General features: G+C 41.6%; 2 protein-coding genes across 2 annotated transcripts; both read left to right on the forward strand.

Moving 5' to 3' along the window:
- Nucleotides 1-4,042: 4,042 nt before the first annotated feature.
- On the forward strand, nucleotides 4,043-6,561 carry ved (ventrally expressed dharma/bozozok antagonist; the record flags this gene model as incomplete). The annotated part of the gene is made up of 3 exons (XM_083900757.1): nucleotides 4,043-4,268; nucleotides 5,277-5,533; nucleotides 6,199-6,561. 3 exons carry the CDS (start codon nucleotides 4,043-4,045, stop codon nucleotides 6,559-6,561), a joined length of 846 nt encoding a protein of 281 aa, XP_083756883.1.
- A 2,566-nt stretch (nucleotides 6,562-9,127) lies between these two features.
- purbb (purine-rich element binding protein Bb) lies at nucleotides 9,128-11,837 on the forward strand. Its single transcript, XM_083887169.1, has one exon. The coding sequence runs from the start codon at nucleotides 9,327-9,329 to the stop codon at nucleotides 10,278-10,280; it is 954 nt and encodes a 317-aa protein (XP_083743295.1). The 5' UTR covers nucleotides 9,128-9,326; the 3' UTR covers nucleotides 10,281-11,837.
- The last annotated feature ends 276 nt before the right edge of the window (nucleotides 11,838-12,113 follow it).

Below are 12,113 nucleotides of genomic sequence, written 5' to 3' on the forward strand. Positions count from 1 at the left end.
CTCCACCTCGTCTTCATCGTCTTAATCTGAGACGCAGCAGCAGCAGCAGCAGCAGCAGCAGCAGCAGCAGCACAGGACTGCAGCTCTTTGATGTGAAGACAAGGTTTTGTTTTCGGGGGGAGGAGACGAGCGGTCAGGAGACAGGAGGACGAGGACTGCAGAGACATGTCAACTCTCTCTGTGTGTGTGTGTGCCTCGAATATTTTATAATCCAACATGGTTAAACTCTTACCCTTTCAAAGTAAAAGCACATGTGGTGCGAAGGGAAGTATTCGCTTCTCGAGTACATTTCTACTGCTAATACCCATTAATACACTTAAGTACTGTGTTTAAGCAAGGATTCGTGTGCAGGGCAAAAACAAAAAAAAACAAAAAACAGCCATAATAATATGGACACATAAACAAGGGTGAAATACACACACATTCATTTAATAATGAGATTTACAGTAACAGTTACAGTTATAGCTATAGCTACGGTAACAGCTACAGTAACAGTAAAAGTAACAGCTACACTAACAGTAGCAGTAACAGTGACGGATACAGTCACGGTTACAGTAACAGTTACAGTTACAGTTACAGTTGCGGTTGCAGTAACAGTTACAGTTGCAGTAACAGTAAGAGTAACAGTAAGAGTTACAGTAACAGTTACAGTTACAGTAACAGTAACAGTTACAGTTACAGTAACAGTTACAGTAACAGTCACAGTTACAGTAACCGTTACAGTAACAGTAACAGTTACAATAACAGTAACAGTTACAGTAACAGTTACAGTTATAGCTACAGCTACGGTAACAGCTACAGTAACAGTAAAAGTAACAGCTACACTAACAGTAGCAGTAACAGGTACAGTAACAGTGACGGATACAGTAACGGATACAGTAACAGTCACGGTTACAGTTACAGTTGCAGTTGCAGTAACAGTAACAGTTACAGTTACAGTTACAGTAACAGTTACAGTAACAGTTACAGTTACAGTTACAGTCACAGTCACAGTTACAGTTACAGTAGCAGCAACAGTAACAGTAACAGTTAAAGTAAGTTACAGTTACAGTAACAGTTACAGTAACAGTAACAGTAACAGTAACAGTAACAGTAACAGTAACAGTTACAGTAACAGTTAAAGTAAGTTACAGTTACAGTAACAGTTACAGTAACAGTTACAGTAACAGTAACAGTAACAGTAACAGTAACAGTTACAGTTACAGTTGCAGTAAGAGTAACAGTAACAGTTACAGTTACAGTTACAGTAACAGTTAAAGTTACAGTAACAGCAGCAGCCTCTCTCCTCTCTCTCACTTACAGTGTTATGCTTATCAAAGCGAAGGCTTTCTTTGAAGTGGTCATGTTTCCATAATGAGCTGTTAGAGCGCAGTGACTCTCCTCTGCGCGCGCACACACACACACACACACACACACACACACACACACACACACACACACACACACACACACACACACACACACACACACACACACACACACACACACACACACACACACAGCTATTCTCCATAGAATCCTAACCTAACCACACTTCAAGGTTTCATGTGTAAACCAGGGGCTCAAACTCATACATGACCTGGGGGTCACAGGGCATCTTGTCTGGTCAGGTCAGGTCTTCATGAGGATAGTTCACAGGATTTCAAAATGAAAGTGTTTGTTATGATGAAACAAACACATTTATTATGTGAGAAGAAACTTTATGTAACAAAAATGGGAGGGAAATAACTGGTAATAACCTGTTGTTACGCGGGGCAACAGGTTTGAAACCTCTGTTTAAGAGGTTTTCATATTTATTACATTTAATAAACGAGTAAAATACACTTTTAGGCAAACAGACAGACAGACAGACAGACAAACAGGCAGGTGTGAGTGTCAGCAGCAGTGAGACCTTTGACGTGTGCTTTGGATCATCATCATCAGCTCATTATCAGCCTCTTTCAAAGCTAATCCTTTAATCCTCTTCAGTTTCACCGTCTTTAACAACAGGATGATGTGTGAGAGTGAGTAACTGCGGAGGTACACGCAGTACATACCCACAGTACACACTTAAAAGTACTTTTACTCTTCATTATTATATACGCCGTTTGTGTTTATTGACGTATAGATGTTGGTAGAACATATAAGGTTAGTTAGAGAAAGATGAAATGTATAGATATATACTGTACTTACTCGCTGGTAGTAGAATTTATAAATAATTACTGTAAATGTAATCACAGTACCAATATTGTCATTCCAGAAGTAGGGTACTGCAAATTAGAAGTCAACAATTTAATTTATTGTGTCATTCTGACTCTACATTACAAAGTTGTATTATTTTATAAAGAACTTTTATTCTGTTGTATTTTATGATTTCATATTTGCTTTTATTTGATTGTAAAACAACCTTAAACTTTATTTTGAAGGGCACTGTGTGGATCTTAACAAAGGAGGGGGAAAAAAAGTCTTGATAATAGAAAAAGAGCATGAAATATATATGATTATTTTAAAGTGATCATCCATTCATTTATAGCCTCGTCTTTTGGGAAACAGATGTTTATCACGTCTTAACGACTTCATATATGTCAAAGTTATCGATCCGAGGATCATCGTCGGATTGATTGAGAGCGCGGCGTCATTGTTAAGAGCTCAGCTGATGGATTGTCTTTAATCTAAAAGGATCATCCTGGATTATTATTAAACCACTCACTGCTCGTTATGCTGATGACTGTCTCTCTTTTAAACGAAGCCTTGACTTTATCTGATATTTGATTAACGGCTCTCTGGAAATGAAGTCGATCCATGGCTGCAACCAACGAGTGTTTACTTACTCACAAATCTACAGGAAAATGCAGATTAATCCTCATCGTCATTTCCCCACACACAGATCCTTGTTTTAGGAAAATGTAAGTTACAGTATGACACAGTAAGAATGAACAGTGATATTTTAGAAAGTTACTTTAAAAACCTGAATATTCAAGCCCCTCGTCCTATGAAATCACGATTCATTTCCTGTTCATCTAACTTAGTATAACCAAAGTATAAAATTAAAGGCACAGTGTGTGTAAAACTGCAGCGCATTTTGCAGCTGAATATCCGCCAATAACCTCCACTTAGCGTCAAACACTCAAAACACGTTTAGTTTGTCCACTGTGGGCTCCTGTAAAAGTGCCTGTAGAGCTGAAAACAGGCTCATTCTGCATTCATGAAAAAAAAAACACGACATGTTTAATCATGTGACTCTTGATGATTTATTACATCATTGAATAAATCTGCAAAATGCAATAAATCTCAAAAGAAAACTTGAGGTTAAATTGAAGTGCTGCTATTAAGGCTTATTATATTATAACAAGCCTTATAATAAGCCTTAAGCCTTTAATCTGTTATATTATATTATTATACAGTATAATTTATATCATATTATATTTTTCTTAGTATATCATAGGCTGTGAATCTGTGTTATTTTCTCTAACAAAAGTAATTTCCCCCCTCAGGGATCAATAAAGTACTTCTTTGCATTGTATTATAAGTTGAGCCTCAGTACTGGAGTGAGTATTGGAGAAGATGCAGACAGTTTGGGGCTGAGGTGTGTCTATTATCTATTTTTTTTTTTTTTTTTGAGGCAGGAAAGTGTGTGTGTTTGATGGGTATGTGGGGGGGGGTGGTGGTGGTGGTGGTGATGGGGGGGGGGGTTGTTCCCAGACTTGCTGGAGCCATGCTGTAACAGCCTCATTGAGACTGAATGAGACGTCTTAATTACTCCAGTTGTGAAAACTAAAGGAGGGGAGGGCGGGAGGGAAGCCAGGACGCAGGCTTTGATCTTCGGGGCTGAGGGAGTTTGAGGATGAGGTGGGATGAACCCTATAAATACAGACAGGCTGCCACTTCAGGGCCAGATACCAATCTGAGCGCTCCCTCCACCAGGACCTTTGCAGCTGAACCTTGACTTGCTCTTTGGACAAGAATCTTTCATCTCTTGTTTTGCCCTCCAAATCGAAGGATATACGCATTTTAAAAAAAAAAACTAAAAAAAACAAAATAATAACAATTAAACATCTCCGTCATGAGAGGACATTTCTCCATCGAGTGGATGGCCCAGAGCAGCCAGCCGGCCCGGACGCAGATCGCCTCAGACTCGGGGCCCACGGCCTGTGGGACACACTCTGAGAGTCTGCCGGGTTTTTACTGCAGACAGAAGCCTGAAAATGTACCTGTACAGCAGGAGCAAAGCAGGAGGCAAGGCCTGGATGATTACACAGCACAGCACCAAACCACTCACAATAATCAAGGTAAGTCCACTCCTCTGGTGTAAAAAGTTCTGTCTCTCATATTAATGTGTCCTTATTTTCATCCTGAGTGGAACTGATGGCTTGATAACAGATATTCCCTGGCAGTGGCTTCACTATTTACTTATTTCTGCATTATGTAGGATCATATAGTTCACTTTCACATCACTTGTATTTAAGTTATTTGATATCCTACGGCATTAGAGGCACATTTACTGGTAAAGTTGCATCTGAAGATCCTTCACCTCGCCCTTCTCTTTCAAGTCTGTCGGAGAAACTATTTAGCTTTCAATTAGCATCAAAACCATGCGTGTAAAAACACGGTGGTACATAATGGCTGCCTACCTTTGCAGAGCTGACCTGGCGCCTTGAATAAATATAAAAGTCTAATTTTGGGTCATGAAAAGCATCTTCAACTGCTGCTAAATGAAAATGGTTCCACCCAAATTTCACATACTGGACCTTTAAAGTGTTTTTAAGCTCTGAAATCTAATGAACAACTTGTGTAAGTTAGAAGTGTAGATAACATACTTGAGGGCTGTAGTTAATATACTTAATACATTTAATTATGGGACTTAAGAGTGGCTAGTATATTTCTAATTAAGCACAAAGAGTGAAATGTAACTAATAGTGAGTTCCTGTTGTAGTCAAAAGTTGTTAGAAGTAAGTCATTGTGAGTGAAACACTCTCTGAAGTCATGAACTGCTCCAGGCTCCTCATGCCCTAAATTCAGAATTCAAGATGGCCGCTCCATGCATCATGAGAGTGAAAGCTATTGTCGGGGCTCTAATTTAATAAATGTAGTACACACAGGACTTTCCGACTTTGGACTGTCCAACTGGTGTCTTTGGACTGTCCAACTGGTGTCTTTGGACCTGTCATTTTTATGCCGTTCATATATGAAATATAATCAGTTGTAACATTACCCAATTGGTGAATGTTTGAGGCAACTGGAATGGACATTGTCAAGGAGTTTAATATTAACGCGTAAATCTTTTTTTTTTTCCCCAGTAACGGAGGCTAGCTTCAGCAGCGGTACAGAGGAAGAGACCTCCGGGTATGAGAGCGAGGGCGGTCGCTCCCTCCACGACAGCGCCTCCTCCTCCTCCTCGCCTCCTCCTCAGTCCCCGCCGTCGGGCAGGAGGCCTCGCACGGCGTTCACGGCAGAGCAGATCAGCAGCCTGGAGAGGGCCTTCAAGAGGAACGCATACCTGGGAACGCAAGACAAGGCTGAGCTTTGTAAGAAGCTCAACCTGTCTGACAAACAGGTGAGGATCCTCAGTGTGTCACTGGTATAAGACTGTTTGCTTAGCGCCGTAGGGTGTCTCTCAGTCTCAGGCTCTGACAGTAAATCTAGGAGAATCTTGTTACACTGTTTGTAAGGGAATAATGGCGCTTTTCCATTATACGGTTCCAGCACTACTTGACTTTACTCGACTCGACTCTACACAAGTCACATTGTTTTTCATTACTTCACAGTACCTCCTAAACATGGACGGGGTTGTCATAACACGGCTGCGGCAAACACACAAACACACACACAAACTAGTGACAGGCAAAGCAGTTGTTTATCGGTGTAACTGAATCATTAGAATCAGATCATTAAAAAGACTTGCTCACAGAATCGTTCAGTGCTTCCTGCATCATTGGCCGAGCAGTCTGTCGATGTTTTAATAACGGCTCAGCTTGCTTGGAACCTTGTCAGGGCAGGTACCAAAAAAGCACCAGATGGAAAAGCATAAAAAAACGAGGTCAAGTAGTACTAGAACTGTATCATGGAAAAGTCTATCCTGTTACCGCCACCAAACATGTTCATGAGGCAGCAGGGGAATGCTAAGCTTAAAGAAGATGTCACTTTAATAATACATGCTCTTCAATATTTATAGCAATGTTTAGCACGTTTTTAATACTTTTGCTCTGTCTTCTGTCTCAGATCCGAAACTGGTTCCAAAACAGACGGATGAAGCTGAAGAGAACCGTGCAGGACGCCCTGGCTCACGCCTGCCAGGCAAACATTGCCTCTCAGTTCATGCATTACCCTGAGCTGCAGGCATACAGGCCAGGACCTTACCCCAGGTACCACTCAGCTGCAGCGGCAGCAACAGCAGCAGTGCCGGAGACACCGGCTGCTGCCTCTTATGTTCATCCACACAGCCTGCAGTACAGCTCCCGTCTGCCCAGTGTCCCCTCACTACCCCTGGACTCGTACCAGTACGGCAGCCTCCCAGGCGTCATGCTGTCGTCTGCCACCTCTCAACTCATGGGCTCCTACCCGACTTATCCCCAGTATTACTAACACAGTGAAGCTGCTGCCGTCCATCCTGTGATATTTTGTCAAACAAAATAAGAGTATTTGTTTTCTGGCCTTAACCTAATATGATTGATAAAAGTATGGCACAAACACTGATTAAATCTTAATAGTGAATCAAACAGGGTAGTGTGCAATATTGAGATTTTACGTGAATGTTTCTACTTGTACCTGATATAAAGTGGTGTATATTTAAATTTTAATCTATGGAGTGTTTTAATTTCTCTTTTGTTCATATGTCATTGTGGGATCACGTTGTTGAAATAAAAGTTGTTGTTTTTTAAAAATTTAACAGGTCATCATGTGTTTTCATACCTTTAATCGGTAATCCTAAATTAACGTTAGTTAGTACATTATTAAGCATTAGTTAACTGTTTAATAATATATTATTAACATTCACTGTTATGTATTACTTAAAACATGTATGTATGTATATATATATATATATATTTATAGTATATATATGTATATGTATTTACAGTAAACATATTCGTTAATGCATTAATAAGCGGTTAATGTTTACTACTCAAAGTTAGTTAAATTATTAAGCACTCACAAAAGTTTAACATTGTAATTATCATTATGTATGTATTACTCGGCATTAATTAACACATTAGTTAATATATATCTTGGATTTGTATTAATAAACAATTAATCTAGGTCTTAATTAATCATTCACTATTGTTGTGCTGTGTGTGTCATCAGGTTATCTAACCTTATGTGATTGTGGCAGTATGAGCGTTTTGTCTCATTTCCCCCCTCGCTCTTTTTGTTTACATTGGTTTTTTATGGTTTCCGGTTCTTCCTCTTTGCTCCCTACGTCACTTCCGGGTCAGAGGGCGCCTTCCCGACAGGTGAGGTACTTTCGTCCGGTCCTTTCGTTTGGTCATTATTATGCACAGGGTATTTTGCGTTGTGGTGTGTTGTTTTTTTGTACGGCGACTGGTTGTGTGTTCCTCCGTGTGTTCTGCTGCGGTTGTTTTAGCGGTGGTGTGTCATCGCTCTGCGTTATGGTTGGTGCTACTAGGCTAGGTGGCTAATGCTAGCGTGGGCACAGGTAAATGCTTCCGGCCGCCTGGAGTCCTGCTGTTTTCCCTTCCTCCCCTCGTGAGAATGAATTGCTGCTATAAAGCTATGTAGGTATTTTGTAAATTAATTGTAATTTTAGTGAACTTAGCCGACGCTAATGTTGTTTTTATTGATTAGCTGTTACTGTAACCACCTCATTGGGCCGCTGCTGTTTTGTCCGGGTTGAACCTGTATTTGTCTTGTGTTTGTATTTTGTTAATACGGGGATTTGTTTTGTACATGAGGTAATTTTGTTTAACTTCATCTTATATTAGACAGTTGTTATTCATTGACATATTGGTTGTTTAAGCCTGTGACCTGCCCATTCTTATAGCTTTTTTTTTTTAAGTGTGTGCAACCCCTCTAATTTGTTGTTCTCCTCCCTTTTCAGTTGCCGTAGGCCAGTGATGCTGGTGACCGGCATCCTCCCGTCTTGTGTTGCTGGGTGTGGGTTTTCTTCACTGAGTGTCTGACATGTGTGCCCAGTGATTTTGTTGTTTTCCTTTGGTGGATCCCCTCCCCTGCATTAGCCTTCATCCATCCACTTTGGCCTCAGCCCTGATTAGTGTTTTCTTTTTTTCTTTTTTGTTTGTATGAATGAGTTTAAATTATATTTTAGAACCAATTAATGTTTAATAAAATTAAAGTCGATTTTAACTTGGAACCATGTCTCATGCCCTCTGAGTAACCACAAACCTGTGTGCCTTGTCTCTGAGAGTAATTCCCAGGGTGGAGTTGCGGAGCTTTCCCTTTTTCAAATGAAAAATAATTTCATCTAAATTTATACAATTTTGTACACATTTCTTTGTAAAGTAAAATCTGAAAATACAGTTTTCACCTGTGAACTGAAACAAAGCAAACCAATAGAACCATACTGCCCTCTGTAGACAGAAGCTGGTAATACAACAATGGACGCAATTCATTGGCATGTTTTACTTCAGTAAGTTGTCCTTCATGGTCGCATGCATTTTTATTAGCTCCCTCTTTAGTTTCAGGAATATGTGATGTACATAGATGTGCAGTTTAATAATTTCTAGATCTTCACATGTTTTAATCATAATGTGAAATACTACCATTTTTAGTTCCAGATACCTGTTGCTAAGTGTTTAGTACATTTTCAGGTTTTTCATAATATGTTTTATTAATACTACTACTAATAAAAATAATATCTATTATTATTTAGAATGTAAAACAAAGTAAAAACAGAACAGTGTTCTTGTTGTTTACATGTTATTATGCTGCTTTCAATTTCAAAGCCATTTGGACTGTGACAATATTTTTCTGGTAAAATGTTGTATTGTGAGATGCTTCATTTTGAATTATTGGGGGCCAGTTTACTACTTACTACAAAAATGTTACCAAAATGACCAAATGAAGCCTTTAAATATCAACATTTAGTCTCATTTTCATCATTTTATGGACAAAAAGTTACACAACAAGTACGCAAACGGAACCCCGAGCTCAACCAATGGCTGACGGGAGATGTGACATGTTGGCTGGGCTCACGAAATAAGACCGACCAATGAACGCCCCGTAACTGCGTGACCGTGTGAAAGTGGCAAGTGTTTGGACCAATCACAACTCTCCCTCGAGGGACGCACGCATGGCCAACGTAACGCGGGCGCGCGCTCTGACAGGGAACGCGCAGAGAGAGCAGCTACGCAGGAGAGAGGGGCAGGAGCCGAATGGTGGAGCTGAAGATGGCGGATGGCGACAGCGGGAGTGAGCGAGGTGGTAGCAGCGGGGGAGGAGGAGGCGGCGGCGGCAGCGGCGGCGGCGGCGGTGGTGGTGGTAGCGGTAGCGGCTTCCAGCACTTCCAGCGGGACCAGGAGACCCAGGAGCTGGCGTCCAAGCGCCTCGACATCCAGAACAAGCGCTTCTACCTGGATGTCAAGCAGAACAGCAAGGGCAGGTTCATTAAAATCGCCGAGGTTGGGGCCGGGGGCTCCAAAAGTCGCTTGACCCTCTCTCTTTCGGTGGCGGCCGAGTTCCGTGACTACCTCGGGGATTTCATCGAGCACTACGCCCAGCTGGGGCCTAGTAGTCCGGAGCAGATAGCACAGGCTGCTGTCGGCGAGGACGGTGGGCCCAGGCGGGCACTCAAGAGTGAGTTCCTCGTTCGGGAGAACCGCAAGTACTACCTGGACTTGAAGGAGAACCAACGGGGACGGTTTCTGCGCATCCGGCAGACCGTAAACCGTGGACCTGGCTTTGGAGTCGGGGGCCCTTCGGGCGGCATGCTGGCCGGTCAGACCATAGCCCTTCCGGCGCAGGGGTTAATAGAGTTTAGAGACGCCCTTGCTAAGCTCATAGATGATTACGGCGGAGACGACGAGGAGCTGAGCGGGGGCCCCGCCGCCGGGGGCTACGGTGAGCTCCCCGAGGGCACCACCATCATGGTGGACTCCAAGCGGTTCTTCTTCGACGTCGGGTCCAACAAATACGGCGTGTTCCTGCGTGTGAGCGAGGTGAAGCCCAGCTACAGGAACTCTATCACCATCCCGTTCAAAGCCTGGAGTAAATTCGGCGGAGCGTTCAGCAGATACGCCGAGGAGATGAAGGAGATCCAGGAGAGGCAGCGGGATAAGATGTACGAGAGGAGGGACGAGTCCGAGGGAGACGACGTGGACGACGACTGAGAAAAGAAAAGTCCAGTGGAGGAGAAAAAAAACAGCTGTTAGTCCAGTTACATGGCAGAGCTGCATTATTGATAAGATAAGTTTTGCAAAAAAAGAAGAAAAAAAATGCATAAAAAAGAAAAAATGAGATAAAGTGCATGACAAATCGTGCTGTTATAGCATACTAAAGTATCGTGGCGTATAAAAAAGTATCCGTGCAGGGAATTATTGGTGTATTCTGCTAAGGTTTTTTGTAGGGTTGGTTGTTTGAATCTCTGAAAAGTGAATAAAAAGGCGGAGGAAGTAGTGAGAGATGAGTCTCATTGGCTGGGTGGCACAAAAAAAGAAAAAAAAAAGAAGAAGAGTGATTTATTGTTATAAAACAAAACGAGAGAGAGACATTACTAAAAAAAAAACCCAGCAAATTGGTTTGTAGAACTAGAAATAAGGCTTTCCTATGTGCAACAATGCAGTCGGTAGATATTTAAAGAGTGAGGTGTCAACGTTGTGTCAGATGTTTCCCCCTTGCTCACTCTGTCAGGAGAGTTTTCGAGCATCCTTTATAATCCTGTACCAGACCTGCTCTCTCCTCCTCTTTCTCTCTCTCCTCAGATTGTAGGGTTCTTGCAAGTCAGTCAGAGGAAAAACGTAAAGAAAGACTCGGCGGCTGTTGTGCATTAAATTTACAGAGCTGTCAGACGGCAGCAGCAGCAGGCCGCTAATTGAAAAGATAACTAAAAAAAATAGCCAGATGTAGAGGATGTTACTGAGAGAATTATCTTAGATAGACCAATCGCGGAGGGACGTCAATTTTTTAAAGCTTTTGACTCCAGTAGTCAATTACAGTGCAGATCAGCTGGGTTTTATGTTATACATACAATCTCAAGGGGGTGTGTTTTTGTTTTCACAGCAAACTTGTTCAAATTTGTTGTTTTTAAAAGTAGGAATTCACACGCAGAGAGAAAGTTGACCTCTTTCAACCCCCCGACACCAGAGCATCCCTGGCGTTTGGGCAGGAAAAACAGTGGCTTTTGGAGAGCCAGCAGCAGGAGAAGGGGGGAATGTCTTATGTGTTCATTGAAGGGACTTCTAACGATTTTTGCTCCCACGTGACACTGTTGGACCAGGAGCGATAAAGACGCGATCGGAGCTTCATCCGATGTCGACGGGCTCCACCATCAGGCTCTGCGACGCCGGACAAGGACGTCTGTCCTAATCTGTAACACCAACATATTCAGACACCCTGGACAGAAACGCATCCATGGATGTTTCCTTTTTTGTTTGTTTCTCTGTGTGCGCGCGTGCGTGTGTGTGTTTCTTTTCAAAAGAGAACTATATTGAAATGAGATTCTACTTATAGGAAAGGTATAACCGAACAAACCAGCAAAAGATATTTTGAAATACTTATAAGGAAAAACATATTGTCTAAAGTTAATTTCGAGAATAAATAAAAGAAAAATGTTAATTTCTTAGAAACAAAGTTGTGACTCAAACCTCCGGGCTATTTTTCATTTTTGTTTTTTGCCAAGAGTTGAAAATATAACACTTCCTTAATTAAAATGACTTTAATTGCAATAATCCATGTTGTGATTTCATGCTTTTATGTTCAAAGCTGTTTTACTGCTGTGATGTCAATAGAATAGGAATCAGCCAATGAATTGATTCTATTGTTTAGTTATGTGTAAAATGCTGCAATAATTAATCAATTACTTAATCCGAAAACTATTTTGACAATAGATTCATCGGTTTTGAGTTTATTTTAGTGCTGGGCACTAGGTAAACGCACGGCGCGTTTCCATGACGACTGACCGAAAAACGTGACGCGAGTGACGTCATGCTTTACGTGCCGCGACA

Source organism: Microchirus variegatus (genome assembly GCF_963457635.1).
Source record: "Microchirus variegatus genome assembly, chromosome: 1".
NCBI classification, from domain to species: domain Eukaryota; kingdom Metazoa; phylum Chordata; class Actinopteri; order Pleuronectiformes; family Soleidae; genus Microchirus; species Microchirus variegatus.